Below are 22,804 nucleotides of genomic sequence, written 5' to 3'. Positions count from 1 at the left end.
CACGGAGGTCCAACTTGACAGATTTAGCCTTTGGCTCCACCTTCACCAGCCTTTTGTTTTTGAGCCAAAATAAAACGCATAAATTCAGACACACGGAAAGACAGACGTCTCTCAAGAAGCCAGGTTTTGTTACCGAAGATATTATATTTACAGAGAGTTAATTCAATTCTAAAGCCGTAATGAAATGAGAGCGGGAAAATCTAATTTAACATCACTGCGCCACACTGCTGTTTTAAAACGCTTGAACAACTTCTCGAGGCGTTTTGTTTCGTCGGCGGTGAGCTGAGACACTGTGGCATTCATACCATTTCTCTCTCACATCCTGCCATCGATCCATCACTCACGGGTGGGGACCCTAACATAACAAGCTCAAGATATCAAAGGTTGGGACATCTGTGTTTTATATGTAAAGACCCTCAAAACACCTGTCAAAGTCCACACTCCACTTGACAAGTTTGACATTTCCAGAAAGAGCCCTGCCGCACGGTTTGTGTTTGTTTTCTAGCCTTAGTGTCTTATGTTTGATCAGATTTGGATCTAGTTACTCGTTAATATACATAATATAAAACACACAAAGACATTCATAAATAGTGAAAACACAGGGAGGAAGGGGGCGAAAGTTTGCAGGATAAGAAGAAGAAAAGAAAGAGGAAGGAAGGGAAAAGGGAGGGGAGGAGAGAGTGACAAGAAGTAGAGAGGAAAGATTTAATATATTTCTATAATTATATTTTAAAAAAGATGAAAACATCAATATCAATTTATAAGCTAAACATAATTTTGTGTTTGTATTTTTAATTTAATTTTAGGAATTTCAATTTTAAATGTAATTAATTATTTGTATTTTGGAATTAATCTGAATATAATTATATTTATAGTTTTATATTTATAATTTTAATGTTGCATTATTATCCAGTTTTGTTTACACAATTGTTATTTAAGAAGATTTTTACTTTCACACATTTTTTCTTATACCAATAAAGAACATTTCATTTATTTTAATTTAAAATGCACAAGGAAGCGGGATGGATGAAAAACGATGAGGAGGGATGAAAAAGATGAGGAGGACAAGTGAGGGAAAAAGAAAGGAAGCAAAGAAAGGAGTTAAGGAAGTATAGAACAAATGACAAGAGGAAGTAAAAAAATAAAAGGATAACGGGAAGAGAGTGTTGCTCTTCCGAACAATCGACCTGTTTTTGGTGGTTTTTGGCCCTACAGAGAGGCCGGGGCTCAGAGTGCTGACGAGAGGCTTAGCTGGTGTTGAGCCACTGTGGGCGGAGCATCATGCTGTGAGGGGGGAGAGGGGTGAGGGAGGTAGGATGGAGGGGGCTGTACTGCCCTCTGACACGACCCTGTCAAATGAGAGGGGAACCAACACGTAGGTCTCCCAAAAAAAGCTCAAGTGAAGGTAAGACACTGATTTTATCCACTTCAGTCCCTGTATTTATTCACACTGTGTGCACTTTATTGGATTCTACTTTTACAACTGTTTACCTTCTTACGCTGTGCTTTCACGCCAAATAATCTAAAGCAAGCAACAAGGCGTCAGGACGTGTTTATCTTCTTACCGGTGGGACCAAAATAACATAATTTCTAACAGAAGCTTGTTAAATCTTCACCTTGTTTAGCAGCGTGGTGCACTACATGGCATACAACAGGTATTCTAGAAATTCACCTGGACAATGTGCTCCCAGCAGCCATTCAGTGGGGCTTAATGAGCGACACCTTTCAACACAGGACAGAGGCTCACATTCATCACACAGCCACACCGAGGACAATAAAGCTGCAGGCAATAATAGGAAGATATATTCCGGTAACAGTTATAATAAATCATAGCAGTACAGACCAAAACATCAGAAACATGTAGTATATTTTACGAATTCAAAGCAAAAAACAACCAAGAGTTTCCCACAAAAAGACAACATAATAACATCTATTTTCAAAGGACACCCTTGGGCCTTATAATGGTTATGTGTATGTTTATGGTTCAGTTTGTTGATTTGTTTGCCTAATAGTCAGGAGGACTGTGGAAAAACTACTGGCCCAATTGTCATTAGTCTTGGTGGAAGGGTGCATTATGGGACAAACATTACATTTGGGTGGATACAATATTTTTTCTTCTTCTCTCGTGCTCTCTCCGAGTGCTCTTCAAAGTATTCTTTTAAAACACGAAATACAGTGAAACTGAACCATTTAAACCACAAACACATGCGTAGTTCAACAAACCTCACACAAGTAAGTGAACAGGTATATCCCTAAACTGATGATCAGTGTAACATTGTGTTTACTAACAGGTGGGACATCAGACGTCATTTACAGTTTTTGAGAAGCTGAATATGTACGGTGCAGTACTGACAGGCACGTTAAATATAAGTCTGCTTGTGTTAACCTGCTTTACATGTTGAATGGAGCTTTAAGAACAGACATTCATTCAGTATTGCACTGCCCTCAAGTGTTCAAAGTGGAAAACTTGTATTGTGTTTAAAGCTGGAAAGATTTCACAGGATGACGGTATCTGTAATGTACTGTACTGTAGACTAGTTTGTGGAATATTATAGAAAACAGCACAAATGTCCTGGTTTAATTTACATTATAGTAGCAGTAGCTGTTGTAAATGTAAAATTATAACCACTAGTTTCTGAAAAAGTGAGTCAAGAGGGTCAAAAGGTGCAGGCAAACAAATTAAAACTGAAAAATGTAGAATAAAATAGAACAGAGGACTAATGACTCATTTAATATTTACAAAATAAACTAATAATAAACATATTTGAACGTTCATGTTCCACACACTGCTTAACATACAGAAACACACATGTACACACACAACCTGACACTCGTGCATATGCCATGTTTTTGTTATTGTGGAAAATAAGTTTAAAATATGAACATTTGAAGAACTGGAGGTGTTGTCAGTGGTAGTTACTCTACATCACTAGTGATTTGTGTTGTTAGTAGTAGTATGAATCAGTATTGTCAGTAGCAGTCACTAGCTTTCTGTTTTGTGGACTGTTCACAGGTTATGAGTCGGGAGAGAGGGTCAACTTTAAAGAATGAACATTTGTCATCGGTGAGTAAACTTTACCAAGATTAACCCACATCCCCTCGCTGCCTGTTCACACATCCAACCGTCCATATGCTCAAACGGAAACCAAATAGAATTAAATTATGAAGTTAAACCTTGGCCGTTTTTAAATGACATGAAGCAACCGTAGCAATGTTTGTTGTTTTTCAGGTCACTCGTGCGTTCAGCTAAGGTGCTTCCTCAGGAAATCCTCTGCACAGTTTACATACAAACTCTACAACTGTTATTTTTTAGGGTGTCTATTATAGGTAGGAATACAGCTACAATTTTCATTTCGACCTTTAAAATATGCCTCTACAGTTTACCTCAGAGTTAAGCACTGTATTGCTTTTTTTAATCATAAAAAGAAGTCAAAACAATTCCTTCAAAAGTTGACATTTTTAACCTACAATGATTGTATCAAGCAATTCATGTTTACTGCTAAATTAGTTGAATGATAAACACATTTTGTGTTGATTAATGATCTGTGTTCACCAGTCAAACAATAATGTCAGCACTTTCTCAGGCCTATGTTTTAGCTGCTGAGAGAATATGTTCATAACTCAGGAAATGTCTCTAAAAAGGTTGCTTTGGTTATTCCTATTTGTTTTATTATTGTAATTAATAAGCTCACACTGTCCAAGTTGTATAATCAGTCAGTTTTGACTTTTGATACAGCCTTTAGGATGTGGTATTATATTATGAAATGTTCTTATTCCGACTTGGCTCCGAGTATGTTATAGAAAACTAACCAAAGTATGTAGATATAATCAAATATACAATGCATGTTTAAAACATTGGACTTACTCTTTTTCACTTCCCCCAAATCTTCTGTGGGCGGTAGATGTCTGTCAGGTCCTGTTAGTACAAAATAGATTGGATTATTATTAGTGTTAATCAATATGTATTGTCTTCTTCTAAAAAAAGAACACAGTTAAATTAATAATAGTATATTAATATAAAGTATATCGTATTGGTATTGAGGCTAGCAAGGTTGCATTTTTGACAAAGTAATGTATTCGAAATCTAACTTTTATTAACAAAGTATGAGCTTCAAACTAAAAGTACTAACGTTAACGTGTTTACTTATTTATTTTTACTTGTAGTATTAAAGCGTAAAACAAATGCCTATTCTTTTTTATCACTAATAAAATGGGTACATGAAAGAGTAGTGAGTGGATTAGTAGGCTGCGAAAGAACTGCATGGATATGATATAAACATATCATGAGTTTGTAAATGTAAATCATAACTGGGCTAAAGTTTTCAGACAAATGTGGTTAAGTGGAAAGGAACAACATTTACCTCTGAGATAAGTAGTAGAAGTAGTAGAGTAGTAGAAGTAGTAGAAGTAGTAGAAGTAGCCCAAAAGAGTAACAAGTAATAAATGCAGTTCGCAAGAACTTGCTGTGAAATAGTGGACGGCGGTTGCTAGGTAACTGACAGTAAAAAAAAAAATGGCCGTCGCGCAAATGAAACGTTTACAGAACGGTTAGCTAACGTTAGCTTAAAAAAAACACTGCACTGTTTGATATAATGTTGACGTGTTCTATACATCTCGAAAGCAATGGATATATAATATTCTCTGACAAAAAAAAAGGGACAACAATACATTGGAAGTTAACATGTCTGCCACAGTCTGCGGTGCTTGACAGCTGTGAATAATAACAATGGCTTTGTTTACATTCATTATGGTACTTTCATAACCTTCATAATGTCAATTTTGGGACAATGGCTTGCTAGGGAGGCCTGGTAGACCTGCTGTCGGCGTTGCAGACACTGATTGAGCGACTTTTTGAACTAACGTCAGTGCTGACTTCCACACTGTTACCATTGGAAGCTAATAGCATAACACCATAGATTCCGCCTCACCTGGATAATAGTTTTGGGCGTTAGGTGTCCTATATACACCTGTTGGTTTGCTAGTTTAGCCCTTCCGTTTACTTACCTTTACTATGATATATTCTGAAGCCTTCTTCCTTCGCTGAAACTTCCTCTTTCTTATTCCACCTGCTAAAATAATCGATCTTCTGGCTGGGAAAATCAGACACCTGTAAGGTAAGTCGTTTAGCAAACAGGGAAGACTCAGAAGTAAAGTGAGGGTGGGGATTCCTCCCCCAGTAAAATAAAAGAATTGACCACACCACAGGAAATTCGGTTTTCCTTTTTTTTATAGACATCAGATGACTGCAAGATCTGAGTAATTGTTCAAACTTATTTAGGCAGGAGTCATTCAACAAAAAAATGTGAATACTACCTCTGGTGTGTTAACTTTTATATTTCTAATCAACATTAGTTTAGATAAGGCTGAATATGGAAACTATAGAGTGAAGTTATGTATGCATTCAACCTTTTGGACTGTAATTGACTTCGCTGCTCTAGGCTACCTTTGTGTACATTTCCAGTTAAACATTGTTATTATCTGAGTCTTTTTACTTTTTACATTTCATATTCTACCTAAAAATCTAAGTACTTCCTCCAGGTCTACGTAGTCCTGACTAATTGTTATCCAGATATTAGCCTATGTGTGAGCATCTAACCCAAAATAGTGTGATGATGATGATTATAATTTGTATTCATTCCTAAAGATTGAAGAGATTGAACTAATTTCACTATACAAAATGATTATTTTACGTAGTTAACAGTGTGAATGCTACTAAAAGAAGAGTTATCACATGACACCTCCCTTGTTAGCATGCATGCCTGTGTACACAGCATGTACATGTGTATAGCCATATGTAGTACTGTATATACCATCTGGACCCCAGAGCACTGTGTCAGACGCCTCTTGTCCTCACTATAGTTGGAGTCACCATCAGCACATTTCCAGCTTGTGTAAACACAAAAAGAGCAAGGGGTCACCCTCAGGTCACAAACACTGTCAGTGTCTTTCATAGTGGCTCTATGAGAGTTTGATTTTGAATGAAACAAAAGCAACTCTGTAGACTCAAGGATTCTTCTCTGTTTAAACTAAAGAAGCGAAACTTAAAAGTACAACATTCATTTACTTGCTCAGATGTCAGAGTGTGGAAGCTTGCCTGGTGAGTTATTGACTACATGTTTGCCTCGATACGAGAGCTGTTTCAGTTTGAGCAGTGATGTTGCAACTTCAGTCCTTCATGGAGTCAGTGTCATGTGGAGCTGGGGATTGTTCTTTATGAGAGATTGATTATTTGTGGTAAGTTTATAACTTTTTTTATAAGTTTTTCATGGTGAACAAGATGTGCCTGTTTGCTGTTGTAGCCTACAGCTTTTTAGTCTTTCGTAAAGCAACATATCCAGTTTCCAGATGACTCTGCATGGTTCAAAATATGATAAGTGACTGGACTCAGTAGTGTTGAACATTGAGTAAAGACATATTTTGAATGCCGTATGCCTATGTTTAAATGGGTTATCTTGACATATGTTTTATTAATTATTCAGTGAGAAGCTGAGGGTTGATTATCTCTATTTATCTTCCTCTCTGCGCCTTTCATTTTGTATGCCTGTATCCCCCAGTGTCTAATTGATGATGTTTGTTTCCACACAGAGAGGGAGGCCAATGTGCAGAAATGGCTATGGTATGCTTGACAGACTTCGAGGAGTATGCTAAGGAGCATCTCTCAAAAGCCACCTGGGATTATTATGCAGCTGGAGCGGACGAGTGCTGCACCAGAGACGACAATATCCTGGCTTTCAAAAGGTAGGCTACATTGGGAAAAGTGAAGTCTACCCAGACATTGAAGGTCACCATAAATGCAAAGTTTAAGTGGTATTAGATCACCTGTCCTAAGTTCATCATGGGGATTGAAATAATTGATGTTAAGAAAGTTCTTATACCAAAAATGGAGATCATGAAATGGAAAGCTTTTGTGAACTTTAGACGGAATAATTTCTGATTAGACATTAAAGTATGTGTGAATCTGTGCCTTATAATCATTAACAGGAAGTTACATTTCTTGATGTGGACGCCGCATCACCTACCTGTGGTTTATAAGCGCTTTTAAACCATTGGCTCACTGTCATGACCTTCTTTTCGCTTTATGAATTACCCTCAGCCTTCCTAATGTCTCCATACAGACAGATGTACTGCTTGTCCTCACTGTGATGGTTCAAGGTGCATTTGGGGTCAGGTTAAACATTTTCCCCTGCAGGAATAAAGGTTGGACCGTGCATAGCTTTTGGGAAATGGAATCCCAGAAAATAAATATGACTTGTCTAGAAAACACAGCATGTTGTCATCTCAAGGATAACTGTGTTTGACAATAATGGATATTAAGATTTTGCAATGCTTTGTCAACAAGCGGGTTTGGTTCCATGGAAACTTGACCTGCTCTCTAAATCTGGGTCATCTGTTTCTCACACTCAGGATCCGTCTGAGGCCTCGTATCCTGCGGGATGTGTCGGTGAGCGACACAAGGACCACAGTGCAGGGAACAGAAATCAGCTTTCCTGTTGGTATTGCACCGACTGCCTTCCACTGCCTGGCCTGGCATGAAGGAGAGGTGGCCACAGCCAGAGGTAAATACCCTTTAATCAACCTTTTCTTATCAAGTTTGTTAACTTCTTTCATCCGTCAAAACAATAATGCAACAAATTGTACCATTCCTATCGCTGAGAGTCTGAGGCCCTAAGTATTATGTGGTTTACTGTGACACTTAGCTACTCAGATCTGTATTTTTAATTCCAGCCGTAAAAAAAACTGAAAACCGGATGATTGCTGATTTTTAGGGTACCCAGCTGATATATTAACTCCTCACTGACCACAGTAATAACTTCTCGACCTCCGTCTCACAGCCACAGAGGCTCTCAACACCTGCTACATCACCAGCACTTACTCCACCTGCTCCGTGGAGGAGATCGTGGCAGCGGCACCAAACGGTTACCGCTGGTTCCAGCTGTACGTGTACCGGGACCGCAAGCTGTCGGAGCAGATTGTGCACCGCGTGGAGGGGCTCGGCTACAAGGCCCTGGTCCTCACCGTCGACGTCCCGTACACCGGGAAGCGACGCAACGACATCCGCAACCAGTTCAAGCTGCCGCCACACCTCAAGGTCAAGAACTTTGATGGAGTGTTCCAGGTAATATTCATCATACTCTGAAGGATGTAACTGTAACAAAAGGAAATAAGAAAGGCTATATTTGTATATTAAGTTAGCACTAATATATACTTATTAAAACATACACCATTAGCAGGAGGCTTCAGTCCCAGAGGATTATGGGATCCCAGCCAACACCCTGGACCCCTCCATCAGCTGGAAGGACGTGTACTGGCTGCAGTCCATCACCCGCCTGCCCATTATCATCAAGGGTATCCTGACCAAGGAAGACGCTGAGCTGGCCGTGGAGCACGGCGTGCAGGGCATCATTGTATCGAACCACGGGGGGAGACAGCTGGACGGAGGCCCAGCTTCGGTACATACTCCCTATTTCACTCTTTTAAGTTACATTGAAGATAGTTTTGTTTCCAATGTCAAGTTAGATCTCTGCCAAGTCTGTCTAGACTTCACATCAGTAAAGCTTAATTGAATAAATAAAGACCACAATTGTCGTACTTTGGCGTGCGTTTCACCGTCCTGTGTTGCTCACAGATTGACGCACTGTCGGAGATCGTGGACACGGTTCAGGGCAGGATCGAGATCTATCTGGACGGAGGCATCAGGACAGGAAGTGATGTTCTGAAAGCGCTGGCCTTGGGAGCCAAGTGTGTTTTCATTGGCCGTCCAGCAGTGTGGGGCCTAGCATACAAGGTACAAACAGCAACACTCATCACCACTCTTCTGACAGGTTTACTCTTCACCCAGCACGATAAGGCTCCACATACTAAGCCATCGTCCTTGGCAACTAAAGTTTGTCCTCGAAAGTCACTGGAGTTCTTGGAGCATAAGGACCTTGGTGTAAAGTGTACAGAGAATACGGACACAAACACATCTTTGATTATTTAATAAATGTAATTGTGGGTCCTGTGTGATATTTCAGGGTGAGGAAGGACTGAGGGAAGTGCTGCAGATCTTAAATGATGAGTTCCGTCTTTCCATGGCTCTATCAGGTAGGAGAGTGAATGGTCCCTTTTGTGTGTGTAGATGTGAGATCACAATTGAAAGAAACAACATGCAATAGCATACATATAGAAAATGTACAGCAATATCCTGTCCGACGTGTTCAAATGTATCTGATCCAGGTTGCAGAAACGTGGCAGAGATCAACAGGAACCTCATTCAGTTCTCTAAACTCTAACGGGCCAGCAGAGGGCAGCACAGAGGACGATGACACACACCGTGAACAGGACTGAACCAAATATTGAACAAGTATCTGACACTCAATGGTGATAAAGAAACGTAATTATTTTCACCTCAGTATCAGAACTCTATCAAGTCAGGAACAAAACAGCCTCATGCCTGAGTAAAAGAGTGAGACAGTGTTTTGAGAAAGGCAGTGCTGGCGGCAGATTCAGCAAGTGAATTATGAGGGTTTGTTTGGGGGGTTGGAGGCACTTCTCATGAAACCTACAAGTGTTTTGGGGTTTTTTTTGTAGCACATGCAACTGATAATGACATATACTACAGTTTAAGAGGCTTCTAGTGATTATAGTTGAATAAACGCCAGCTGAATTTGACGATGATGTGTCGCTTTTGTCTGGATTTGTATGGCGATAACAGATATAGCTGATTAGCAGATGTTTGTCTTTTATCTTTGTTTCCCAACTTAACACTCATTACATTTACATGGGCAATCAATCTGTTTTAACTCTCTTATATTCATCAGCTAAAGGTCAAGGCCCAGCTGAAAGACCATTTGTCTTTTGTCTTTTCATTCTCTACAGTAAGTAACAGGTGTTCAACTTTCCTCCAGCAAAAGACATGCAAATACCCTAAAATATAAGAATGAATGATCATTTTTGACAACATTCCTCCATTTTCAAGGCCTGCTAATGTGCCTCTACGCAAAATTCAAAACCTTAAACAGCTGGTGACACTCTTTGCTGCTGATTCACAAACAGTATCACAAGTGTGTCACACTGGTGTGGGGGGATGCAAGAAGGTGCACACTGAGAAAGAGAAGTAGTACAGGAAGTGACTGAGGTCTCGGTTAAGGCAAAGAAAAAGTTGATGCTCACGCAAACGCTTCAACTCTCCGAGCAGCTGGTGCAGAGCAGCAGACATTTTTCTGCTCGAGTTCCTCTCAGAGATCGGGCTGTAAAGACGTACAGGCTGGAGGGAGGCCTGGGGTCCGGGCTGCTGAGGAAGCTTTCTTCCAGGTAAGTCCTCAACAGATGTTTCTATCTGTTTTAGATCTGGCTCCATGTGACGCACCTGCAGCAGGACACAGTACATGACACTAAAGTACCTGAAATTCATATTGTTTTAACTGGTGAGGTACGTTCAGGCTGCAGTTATGGACATAATGTTTATCAGGTTTTGTAGTCATTTATTATTAAACTAGGATCACAGGATCAGCTTTATGAGCCAAGTACGTGCACTCATGAAAAGGTTTTGACACCCGTTTCAAAATATCTGCATGATGTGTGATCTCGATTATCTGATGTAGATACACTTTTCGGGGTCGACATATGAACAAGACAGGTGCACTGAAAACTAGCAGCTTGCCCTAAATAAAATAACAGGAAATAGATAGTAGATGCCTGTAAACTATTACTGTTATGGGAGGCTGTGGTTCAGTGGGCTAGTGCGTTGATCTTCAGATCAGAGGAGCACTGGTTCATCCCCACTGCAGTCGAATGTCGTTGTGTCCCTGGGCAAGACGATTGTCCACAGCATTGAATGTATGTAAGTCGCTTTGGATAAAGGCGTCTCACAAGTGACATATAATGTGAAATGTAATGTTGTTACATGATGCTACATTACGTGTTGTCAAAGGTTCTCAATATAAGATAACTGATGTCCAACAGTCAAAACAGTAAACATGAGAAACAGCACTTTTTCCCCTAAGTAATAATATGTGTCTGGCAGAAACTGTCCCCTCTTTGTCTCAGACTACGATAACATGCCAAATATTATCACTATCACTAATATTACAATCTAAAGTTATACAAAAATGAACTGGGAACCATACATTTAAACTACTAAGAACAATACATTGCTAGATGATGGTACCTAAATGATTCACATACTTTAAAAATAGGTAGATGGCGGATGAAAGTATTTAGGAGGCAAAGAAGATTATTGGTCATTATTTTTGTTATGCAGCTGAACAACCAAAATGTCTTTGACAAGTCTCATTTTACCTAATGTTGAACTTCGCACAAGGATGTGGGATTGAATGCCTCACTGCTCAGCAAACATAATATAAAACCTAACTTTAATCCACTACATTGGAGAAAAAAAACATGATATGACATGTATGCTCTTTGTCAGGGAAAGGTCTGACAGTTGTGCTAAAAGTATTTAGAATAGGTCTGGAGTCTGTCTTTCAACGAGCGAGGCCACATCAAACACAGCATTGATCACAGCCGAAAAGGGAACATCAAAACAGGAAGAACGACATTATAGAGGAAACCTGAGTCCAAGCAGAGTCACAAAATTAAAGTGAAAGATGAGTCATTTCACAGAGTAAGAGATCTATTTGGAGGAACTATTCTTGCAATGGTTTCCCTTGTGGTCAAACCATCGCATTTAACATATTTTTTCTTTTATTATGTGCATTTCAGAACATGTTTTTCCACCCACTTAAACTTTTATTTGTCTCCAGGAAGTCTCATCAGCGTAACAACCAGCGTCCTCAACCACAAGAAGCTAATGACATGTGGTGAGCAGTTTGTATATTTCAATATCTCTTGTTATATTTAAAAATGTTTGCCATAATTCAACCCTTGCATTTTATTTTCAGTATTATTTGAGGGTTTATTGATATTTTAATTGGAGGAGTTATTAGAGAACTACAGTTCCCAGTCATACAAAATATTCAAGCATTTGTACACTTATCTCACTTAATTCCAAGGAATTAAGTTGGAATAAAGCACTTCAAACGGCTTTGTATTCATATAGTGTTTAACAAAATAAAAGACATGTCAATATCTGCTCCAATTTTCTGTTTTGTTTACATTTTGGCAAATTAGTCACCATAATTTTATTAAATTCCTTATCCATTAAATACTAAAAGATAAGACACAACGCTCTCATTTTTTCTCTGAGTTAGAAAAATGAACACTTACCTACCTTTGGTTTACAAAATGTACTTTTAGAGTATTGCTTTTATTTAACCTTACTGTTTGTGAGCAGCTGGTCAGGAAATGAGTGGTCCCTCCTTTTCAAAATACTGAACACAAAACAGGTGAGGTACTTTTGTAAGCTGCTGGTCTGCTATAGAACATAACTGCATGAATCAAATGATTCATTAGAGAGCGTTTAAGGCCATGAACGTGTCTAAGGTCTGCCAAAAAACTGAAGGAAGTGGCATTTGTACACAACACAAGAGGAACTACATAAAGTGTCAAACTGTCCTAACAGTTAATGACACTTGAAATAAATCATATTGATTGGTTTCAGATTCAGAATCAGGGGAAAATGCATAAGAAAGCTAAATAAAACAAGTAATATATATGGATATGGAAAATTATGCTATTGGATACAGGCTCAATAGCATAATTCACGATGTCACATAATCAGATTGTAAAGAGTCTATTGTTGAGGAATGAAAAATGACAGTGAAAATCAAGCTGCCCTTCTTCCTCCTCCTCCTCCTCCCTCCAGGGGAAGTGGAGATGACAGCAGTTCTTCGAGGCTAAGCCGCAGATTCTCTCGTCTGAGCAGCAGGCATCAGTCCCGGGATCCTCCGAGACCTCCAGCTCAGCCGGAGAGACTTCCTGCTCAACAAGGTGTGTGTGGGGCCCCTCTGTCTGCAGCCTTTACTGTTAATTATTGATTCTATATTAGGGAGAAAGGAAATTCACTCATGGCTACAAGGTTTGCAACACAGCATAATTCATGTCCATTAGTAGTCACCATCACCAGCTTAGCAGTTCTATGCACCTGCAGCACGAGTATCATGACTTTTCTCACCTTTGAGGTATCTGTTCTCCATTGGTGTTTGATAGATGACAGGCCACCTTCACCAGACCCTGCTCCAGCTCCTGCTGCACCTCCTGCTCCAGTTCCTCTCCCCACACCTGTTGCAACACCACCGAAACGCCCTGATAAAACCACAAAGCCCAAACTTCCCCCTCGACCGCTGTCCAAGGTGTTCAGCAGCACTGATCATGGGTCAGCTGTGTTGCAGGTTTGTCACTTCTTAAACTTATTTTGTGACACACTTACTGGAGAAAGCTAGTAATCATTTATTTCTCATGTTATGTGGGAGTTGCAAACTGGCAATCACACCTAAAAGGGCATTGTAGTTACTTCCTGTAGCTATTTGCATGCATTTATCATTTTGGTACCACATTTAACTCAGCAATGATCTAATTTTCTCCCTAAATAAATGTAATGACGTAAAACTGCAGCTAATTATGATAATTATGGTGTTTTCCCTGCAGGGTTTTGATGCTTTTCGGGCTGATGAGACACTGTGTGATGTTGTCTTGGTCCCTGGAGACAGCACAGAGACTTTCCCCGTCCACAGAGTCATCATGGCTTCATCCAGTGACTATTTCAAGGCAATGTTCACAGGTGAGATGTCCAGGTTTATCAGGCTGAAAGCAGACAACGTAGGAAACACTAAGGGACAATACATGTCGATGTTAAAGTAACACAACATGTAATACTTGTGTGGATTAACAATTAGAAATACATGAATTCACCACAAACCTGAGTCCAAACCAGGCTATGAGACAAGCAACATGCTAGCAAGCTCTGTGAAGCTGTTGGCCTATTTTCTTCAAAAAGTATATATCATTTTAGGGTCATTTTGTGCCTTTGTGATAGATATGGTGGAGAGAGGCAGGAAATTGAAGGTACGAGAGTTGGGGAAGAACATGCACTGTTATCATGTGGCTATCAGATATCCTCCTTTCATTCTTCCCTGTCTTATTTTTAATGTTGTAGTTAAGAAGTATAAATGTAAAATGCCTCAAATATAATTTTTCTCGTACTTACACTTTTAGAATACCACTCAATAAAAGAGGAAGAGCTTGAGTCACTTCTACATTTAAGTTGCAGCTCTGACATCATACAGGGGGGGGGGGGGGGGATAATGAACAGACAGGCTTTCCAGTTTCAACGTTGCCTGTTGTCATGACTGTACACTTTTGCAAGTCTTTCAAAATGCTGCATTCACCTCTTTTTACTTCTTCTGTCCTTGTTCAGGAGGCATGAGGGAGCAAGAGATGAGAGAGATCAAGCTGCATGGAGTCACTAAGTTGGGCTTAAAGAACATTATAGACTTCATTTACACATCCAAAGTCAACCTCGACATGGGTAATCTCCAGGAGACGCTGGAGGCGGCAAATTTCTTGCAGGTCATGCCCGTCCTGAGCTTCTGTAATCAGCTACTGAGCAGTGAGGTGAGAGAAATGATGATGATGCATAAATTCAGGTCATTAAAGCTGCAAGATCCCTCCAAGTGATCCATTGTCCTCTAATGCCCTCTCTCTAGGTGTCAATTTAACAGTGCAGAACTAAAGATGAATATAAGTGACCTGGGAATGTAATTGTTAATAGTTGCAGCTGCAAAAATGTCATTGTTCTATTTATTGTTTGTATTTGTATATTTAATGAGTCAATCTTTTCATGGTGTGATTGTTTGTTAATAGTTGCAGCAGCAAACTAGGTAAAGTTTTGATGAGTTTATTATGTTATGCAGGGAAAAGGTAGTACTTTTTCAATAATTGGGCTTGAATTTAATGTCTTTCCCTCTTCTGTTGTCATTTGATGCAGATCACTATCGATAACTGTGGGGAGGTGGAGCGCATCGCCACAGACCTGCTTCTGGAGGACCTCCAGCTGAATATAGGTGAGTTTTCATGAACTAATCGAAACTTGATGTATAATCTTTCTTAGATCTGTCATAATACATCACTGATGACTCCTCAGATAGTCAGCAATCCCTGAAACCACTCCATTGTTTACATCTACTTAACTACTTTGGAATTGCACTGGCACATATTTATTATGCTCATATTTATACTTTTGTGTATTTGACTTAAATGGGACACTTTGTGTGATGTGAACTCTTACCTATCCTATCCTGTGTTTCACTCTTATAGCTGTTGATGCTTCTTATCCTGTCTTATCTTTAATATTAGACATCCTTCTGGTTTAATAACTTAATAAAAAATGTTCTCTTTGTTGTATGAAACCTAGGTGAGTTTGTGCGGCAGAACCTCGCAGCACTGGTGGAGTGTGGCCGCTACCTCCAGCTCTCTGAAACCAGCATGGCCAACGCTCTGGCTAAAAACTCCCTGCAGGGTTTCTCTGAGTTGGAGCTGTACCACATCGCCAAAGAATGGCTTAAGTACGACTACCCCAACCGTCGCTCCTCTGTCTACGCCTTGATGCGCCACATTCGCTTCCCACTGATGAGCCCCAGCGAGCTGATCCAGATCTCACAGGAAGATGAGGAAGGAACAGAGTCCATGATGCGCTCCGACACGGCCTGTGTGAACCTGCTGCTGGAGGCCAGCAACTACCAGATGATGCCTTTCATGCAGCCAGCTCTGCAGACCGAGCGGACTCAGATACGTTCAGACGACACTCACATCCTGGCACTCGGAGGTGTGATGAGACAGCAGCTGGTGGTGAGCCGGGAGCTGAGGCTGTATGATGAGAACAGCGGCATTTGGAGGGCCCTGAAGCCCATGGAGGTCCCACGTTACCAGCATGGCGTGGCTCTGCTCGGAGGTTTCCTCTTTATTGTTGGAGGTCAGAGCACCAACACTGCACACTCTTCAAGAAGTTCAAACTGCCTGTTGATTTAACATTGGTATTTAACTATAGTCAAACACATATACAGCAAACAGCTAAAGTTCAAACATGGTCAATGCAAACTACAGGATAGGAATTAGTGATGTGCAAAAATGAGGGAACAAGTATGTACCAGGTAACATCTGAGTTGTCTTGAATCTCAAACTCTTTCCATTTGTCGCCTACTTGCTGTACTGGGCTGAAAACCATTCTACTTCAGTGCTATTTAGATTGGAGGTATTAACACTGTAACCAGTATTCATTTAAAATGTGCAAACTGAAGACTGCTTAAGCATTGAATCGAAGTTTTATGGCCATCCATCACCAGTGATCTAATGTGCATGTATGCTAATGTTGTGTTATGGAGAAACTAACGCCCTATCATGCTAACCAAAAGAGATACTTGGATAAGGGTCACTCTGATAGCTCTGCCACGTAACCCAAAACTACCCCTAGTTGTTCCAGTGAACAGGAACTGTAGACTTACAAAAGTTTAACCACTTCCTCATGCATGATCAACACTCCCAAGTCCAACCAAAATAATTAAGAAGCATTAATCAATTATGCTTTTCAGAAGTTATCATTTAACCCTGTATTATTATTGTTAACTTCTCAGGCCAGAGTACATATGACACCAAGGGTAAGACAGCCATAGACAGCGCGTACCGTTACGACCCACGCTTCGATAAGTGGCTTCAGATCGCTTCGCTCAACGAGATGAGGACCTTCTTCCACCTGAGCGCCCTGAAGGGGAAACTGTTTGCAGTGGGAGGAAGGAATACATCGGGAGAGATTGGTGAGTCATTACTACGTTTATTACTGGCAGCTGACCAATTAAGTCCAATATTATCCCCCTTTTGGCTCTGTTTTTGGTCCCCACCAATTTATAAGGGAGATATCTGTCTCTTTTGCTGCTGAATACTCCACTATGTTCACCAGCTAACCGCTAACTATGTTCCTATGTTGTTTGGTGATTAGTAGGTTGTGCTTTTTCTCAAAAAAAAGTGCTTTCAGTGAACCAAAACAGAAAAGTTATCTTTATTGCCTAATCTGATTAGAAAGGAAGTGAAACTCACTGTACAGCTCTGTAAAGCCGAGGGGAACGCAGATTCAGGGGATGAAGGACTATCATTGTTTAGCTATTCTTTAAATATTCATTATAGCCTTTTTGAATGATCATATTATCAAAAAATAGACTTAATGTTTAAATAAATGTTCTCCTTTTCCAAACTTTTTTCTGTCTTTGATCAGACACGGTGGAGTGCTACAACCTGAAGAAAAATGAGTGGACATTTGTGACCAACATGGTGGAGCCTCACTATGGACATGCTGGAACAGTGCATGGAGACCTAATGTACATCTCAGGTAAGGTAACACTTAACACATCAGTCAGTGTTTATAGGTAATGTCAAAATGTTTTATGAGGTCAAATAAAGTTCACAATATTTCAGCGTTTCAAAGCATTTCCACTTCAAATACTTTAAAAGGGAAAGAGCAAAGAGCATACTAACACAGATTTAATACTAAAAGACATAATGTATAATGAACCAATGTGTGAATCTCTTACAAAAAATAAGTCAGTGTCTTCCTAAACTTCTCTTATGACTCTTTCAGGAATGACTCATACAGTATAGACCTTTTCTGTTGCAAGTTTAGCAAAGACATCAGTGTTAGGTAAAGGTGACGCTCTTAGTTGGAGTTACAGAAAGGCGGCCTATGTGGTAAAACAAAACCAACACTGACTGTTCACAGGGGGACCAACTTAGACCGTTTCCGGTGTCGGCCGCAAGCTTCACACACCGAGCATCTCACTTTACTTCCTGATTAAGGCTTTCTCACAGCTGTCTATAGGTCATGCAATTTCTTAACATGTTGGGACTGATCATATCTCTATTAAAAAAAGGCTTCACACTCCCCAAAGTGATAAAACATTCCACACAAACAGAAGACACCCATGTTGATGCTTAAAAGCCTTAAAGAGTGTGTAATGCTGCAGGCCTGATGGGAATTGGATCTAAAATAGAAACGATAACTCAACTTATTTGCCTTACTAATATTAGGCAACTGGGTGCAATCTTCATTTTAACTCTCTGGCTAATGTGCATGTGCATATGCATTATTGAGTAAGTTCACAAGACAAAGAAAACAGGGACCCACTAATAGAAAATAGCATTACTAGAGGTCAAAAACACCTTTAATTGAACGATAAAGATGCTCCTTTCTCCAGGTAGTCTTTAAAAATGGTCCAAATCCTCTGGAAGAAATGATTACTTGACCTTGACACTGTAAAGAAAGAACATCTGGTCTGATTACAGTTTTTTATCTAGGCATGGGAACAAACAGCTTTTTTCCAGGGTGGTCTAAGTAAGACATTTTTTATATTTTGATAAGGTGATTTATCACGAGGCTTACATGACTAGCCTATTTGAAACCACTTCCTGTTTAGCAGCAGACTCTCATCAGCTTCCCTCAGCCTGGCCGATGGGTTAGCTTAGCAACTCTGGTCAGGAAACCGGTTTCTCACATTTGAAATCAGAAAGTTTCACACGAAGGACTGAGAATACAGGAAACACAAACAAGACCTGTGGTTGAAGTCGATCTCGGTGCCTTGCAACAAATTTAAAACCCACGGCTCTCAGATGCTATGAAGCGTAGGTCATGTTAACCAGAACACACTACATACTGTTTGTGCGTAACACTTTTAAAATCATGCTCAGTATAAACTCAACAAAAGACACAACACTAAAGGGGTTAAAGTTTGCTTTACATGGTTTTCTGCTTGGGTATCTTTTAGGTAGTTGTGGTTGAGTGTTGTTTCTTGAATAATTAATATTTACAACTATATTGATAAAACTATTTTCTGTACCAAAACCCATTGCAACATTATTTAAGGACTTGTATGCTTCATTCATGCATATTTTAAATTTTGAGGCTTTGCATGTTCTATTAAAGTATGTCATTTTATTCATTTCAATTGTAGTTAAAGAGGAAGTATGATGAATAGTTGTTAACGCTAACTTCCTGTTCCTCTGTGCAATAACGGCATACAACACCTTACCTTGATAAGGAATGAGCAAAACCATTACAATATCTGACAATGTGGGAAGAAGCTCTTCAGGGTAAAGATATAAAAATGAATTAAAAAGCTGATATCATTCACATTGTGTGAAAGTAAATGTTGTATAGGAAAGTACCTGACCACAACCACTGTTGACTCACACTGATGATCAGCACAGCTTTTAGTGGATGCAAACTATAGTCTCATACTTGATCATTTCAGATGGAATAACTTAATAATTCATTGATTCAGTAAAAGGAATATAAAGCTTAAACATCAATTAAGTTTATAATTAGCTGAGTCCTCCTTTTTTCTTACAGTCACAGGTGTAGGCCTAAACATTCCCATTATTCTGTGTCCATCCTTTTCATGCATGGGTCTTCAACAGGTGGTATGTGACCCCTAGAGGGTCCTCAGAGTTATTCCAGGAGGGACGCCAAAAGTTGAACTGACGAGGCCTTGAAAGTAAAACTAATTAAAACTTGAAGAGGACAAATGGAAATGTACAAGTATCCAACATATTATTAGCAAAGATTAAAAATGAAAGACATTACATTTAATCAGCGGTCTAGCTAACATATTCACCGTGTGGCACATAGTGACTATCGTGTTGTGTGCACAGTAAACAGTATGCTTCAGGCCACCCCACACGTTACTGTAGGCCCTGTTTCAGATGTTTGGTAAATTTGTGCTTCGTCTGTATCTCATCTAAGGGCCTAAAACTCCCTAAAGTCCCCTGTTTTAATGAGACTCTTTTCAAACATACCCTAACATTAGTTTATTTCTCTTTTGTCACGCAGGTGGCATCACCCGCGACACCTTCCAGAAGGAGCTCTGGTGCTACGATCCCGCCGACGACAAGTGGAGTCGCCGCGCCGACATGATGGAGCTGCGCGGCCTGCACTGCATGTGCACCGCGGGAGACAGACTCTACGTGATGGGCGGGAATCACTTCCGGGGTAGCAGCGACTACGACGACGTGCTGGGCTGCGAGTACTACAGCCCGGAGACCGACCAATGGACGGTGGTGGCGCCAATGCCTCGGGGCCAGAGCGATGTGGGAGTGACGGTGTTTGGCGGGCAGATCTACGTGGTGGGGGGGTACTCCTGGAACAGCAGGTGCATGGTGGACATTGTCCAGCGGTACGACCCGGAGAAGGATGTCTGGGATCGGGTGTTCAACGTGCTGGAGCCTCTGGGGGGGATCAGAGCCTGTACGATGACCGTGCATCTACCCGAGGGGTCGGTGGACGAGGGTCAGATACAGGAGTGCGGCCCCCTGCCCACAGCCAAGAGCTGATCATGCACCAAAGACGGGTTGTTTCCGTTTTATTTAGCCCACATGCTGAAGTGTGAGGAAAGCGAAGCAGGAAAACGGTGTGGGTTGCAAACACACGCAGGTGCAGGCGTGGCAAGCGATTAAAACATTCAAATGTTTGAAAATGCTTCGTTTCTCTATGACCCTCTCCCATCTTTAGTGCTGTTTCCTGTCCTTGCATTCAGTGTCAGCTATGCTCCCCTGCTTGTGTTTTTAGCTGTGCAGTTTCGATATGTTAAACAAGCGTTACATCCATAATGAAAGGTCAAACCTCCCCCTCAATACGTTTACTATCGATGTCTCACAGGTCAAGGTAATTAAAAGCAATGACATAACACTGGAATTATCAGGAGTTTCCAAATTCAAGGAGATCATTATTTCATCCTTTATCCACTCTCTAATAATGTCACCAAACAGAGATGACTTCATCCCGCTAACAAACTCTGTCTTTGTAACTCAATGGCACACAGTCCGACGGGGTAACGGCGTAATGAAGTGTGTCAACAGGCACAATGTGGCTCATTTATGTGTTTAAGCTCAGGAGTCATGGGATGTAAGACAAGGAATTTTGTTTTTATTATGATTGAGATGTTACATTGGAAATCCTGTGTAGCGTAAGCAGAAAGACACATTTTCCACCCATTAAAGCGCCGATTCAGAAATGTCAGAAATGTTTTGTATATTTGTGTTTTAAATGGAAAATAAAGTTTTAATGGTACGCCTTATGTCACATTAATCACGCTTAGTGAAGGCTGAAGTGTTATCAGCAACAAGAGAACCCGCAGCTGTACAGAAACACATACTCTTTGGTGGGTCTGATGACGATGAAACTATCCTTGAGACTTCATCCTTCACCTCCCAGATTAAGCAGCCGTGATACCGACTGCAGCGCCAAGGACTACAAATACTGAGAGTCAGGCAGCTCTATAGAAAAAAATTGTCCCAAGCCATACTCTTTACTCTAAAATAAGAAGAGACTTGACCTAATTTATCTACAGTATATTCTGCATATTCTCTAGCTTATTAACACCAATCATCAACACTGAAAATAGCTTCAAAAGAACCTACATTACTAACATCAAGAGACTGAAGAAGGGAAGGACTCCTTGAAGTGTAGACAGTGGTGGAGCACGTATTTAGACCTTATCCTTCCACAGAAACACAGTGTAGAAATACTCTTAGTCTTCTTGCATTTTGCGGCCTAACTTAAGGAAAAGCACACAAGTATCATCACCAAGAACAAACTTAAAGTAAATAAGTAAAGTACTTTTACTATTTCAGAATAATACCGATCATTATATTGAATTGTCATTATTGATGCATCCATTTGTGCAGAACTCCTTTAAGTGAAAGTATTTTTCTGTATACTTCTTCCAGAATTTCCACCCATGGATCAATTAAGTCTCATCTCAATCCATGAAAGTTAATCAAAAAGTGTTGTTTATAGAGAGCGTTAGTAAACTGTTAAGTACTTATATTGGTAAAATAAAAAGAGTATACCCAAAAGTACAGTATTTACCTCTCAGCATCGTAGCAGGAATTGGAAATACTTAAAGTAAAGAGCTTCAGAAATGTACTTTATTGTAATATTTAAGAGACTGTTCTTGGTTGTTTTCCACCACAGAGTGTATAATGTTATTCTGGATGTTCATGGACATGATAACACTGATAAACAGGATTAAAAACCCTGCAGCCCCGGGAGTTTCCTCCACACAGCCACATGACCCAGTTTACCATTCCCCGAGCAAACCATGGCCAATGATAAACTGTAATGCATCACTGTGCGAGGGGAAACAACATTTGGCCATCTGGCTGACAAATGTCACCTTGAAATGTTGAATATTATTGCATTTGGCTGATCTAGCCTTGTACCTTCTTCGGGAGTGTTTAAATAATAAACTGGAGCACAGATCTAGTCATCTTCCTCTCAAAATTAACCTTGTTAAAATGTCCCTCTAAGTGTTTGGACAAAACAGTTAACATTTCAAAGAGGGAAATGATTCAGCAATGTTTTATAAAGTGTTGTTCAAACCGTGCCATTGTACAGGCTCGATTTGGAAAATCAGCGTTCACTATGTGTATGATAAAGATATTCTAATTCAGCAAATGTAGGTACAAAAGAGTGCAATATTTGACACAGCACAGGAGTCATTTACAAACTGAGGTGGAGGGGAATGAGCTGATAAGCAGGAAATGAGGCTGAATCTGAGCAGGTGTGTGCGGAGGAGGGAAAGGGAAAGCACCTCCAACCTGAGACATACAGTCGATGCAATGCTTAGATAATTGTGGTTCAATTATGGGTGACATATTATGAGGGACACACTTTTTTTCAGTGCCTGTGCAGAGGCATTTGAGTATCTGCTGCGACCCATAAACTGTGAAATCAGACAAACCCAGTCAGAAAACATGGATGAACAAGCCAATTAAGATGTGGCTCCTCTTCCTCTACACATCTGGATAAAAACCTAGCTTACACACTCGCTGGTTTCTCCAAAGCTGCCTCCCATACTGTTTTCAGCATATGATGATCACATCT

At 40.2% G+C, this 22,804-nt stretch overlaps 3 protein-coding genes across 9 annotated transcripts in view; 2 read left to right on the top strand and 1 right to left on the bottom strand.

Moving 5' to 3' along the window:
* The window catches only part of wars2 (tryptophanyl tRNA synthetase 2, mitochondrial), a 60,735-nt gene extending 55,556 nt beyond the window's left edge, over positions 1–5,179 (bottom strand). The window contains exons 1-2 of the mRNA XM_063888416.1: positions 5,005–5,179; positions 3,866–3,916 (exon numbers count right to left, since the gene is read on the bottom strand). The gene's annotated coding sequence lies outside the window, so the exon portion shown is untranslated. The remainder of the gene's footprint in view (positions 1–3,865; positions 3,917–5,004) is intronic.
* hao2 (hydroxyacid oxidase 2 (long chain)) lies at positions 1,307–9,651 on the top strand. 7 transcript variants are annotated; one of them, XM_063888418.1, is made up of 9 exons: positions 1,307–1,405; positions 3,014–3,064; positions 6,586–6,738; positions 7,405–7,556; positions 7,833–8,116; positions 8,232–8,450; positions 8,627–8,785; positions 9,015–9,084; positions 9,217–9,651. In XM_063888418.1, the coding sequence occupies exons 2-9, from the start codon at positions 3,048–3,050 to the stop codon at positions 9,270–9,272; spliced, it is 1,110 nt and encodes a 369-aa protein (XP_063744488.1). In that variant the 5' UTR covers positions 1,307–1,405; positions 3,014–3,047; the 3' UTR covers positions 9,273–9,651. The 7 variants fall into 7 exon arrangements, with proteins under 7 accessions (XP_063744488.1, XP_063744487.1, XP_063744494.1 ...); XM_063888417.1 differs by having other exon boundaries at positions 1,308–1,405; positions 8,229–8,450; XM_063888424.1 differs by lacking the exon at positions 3,014–3,064 and having other exon boundaries at positions 1,366–1,405; positions 8,229–8,450.
* Positions 9,652–10,046: 395 nt separating this feature from the next.
* Positions 10,047–20,986, top strand: si:rp71-68n21.9 (kelch-like protein 9). The gene is made up of 11 exons (XM_063888010.1): positions 10,047–10,293; positions 11,745–11,801; positions 12,746–12,870; positions 13,090–13,271; positions 13,528–13,660; positions 14,297–14,493; positions 14,867–14,942; positions 15,293–15,850; positions 16,509–16,688; positions 17,144–17,257; positions 19,751–20,986. Exons 1-11 carry the CDS (start codon positions 10,145–10,147, stop codon positions 20,248–20,250), a joined length of 2,271 nt encoding a protein of 756 aa, XP_063744080.1. The 5' UTR covers positions 10,047–10,144; the 3' UTR covers positions 20,251–20,986.
* The last annotated feature ends 1,818 nt before the right edge of the window (positions 20,987–22,804 follow it).

This window comes from Eleginops maclovinus, chromosome 7 (genome assembly GCF_036324505.1).
Source record: "Eleginops maclovinus isolate JMC-PN-2008 ecotype Puerto Natales chromosome 7, JC_Emac_rtc_rv5, whole genome shotgun sequence".
Taxonomy (NCBI): Eukaryota; Metazoa; Chordata; class Actinopteri; order Perciformes; family Eleginopidae; genus Eleginops; species Eleginops maclovinus.
The sequence above is the reverse complement of the archived record's forward strand: the minus strand, read 5'-3'. Positions and strand labels throughout refer to the sequence as shown.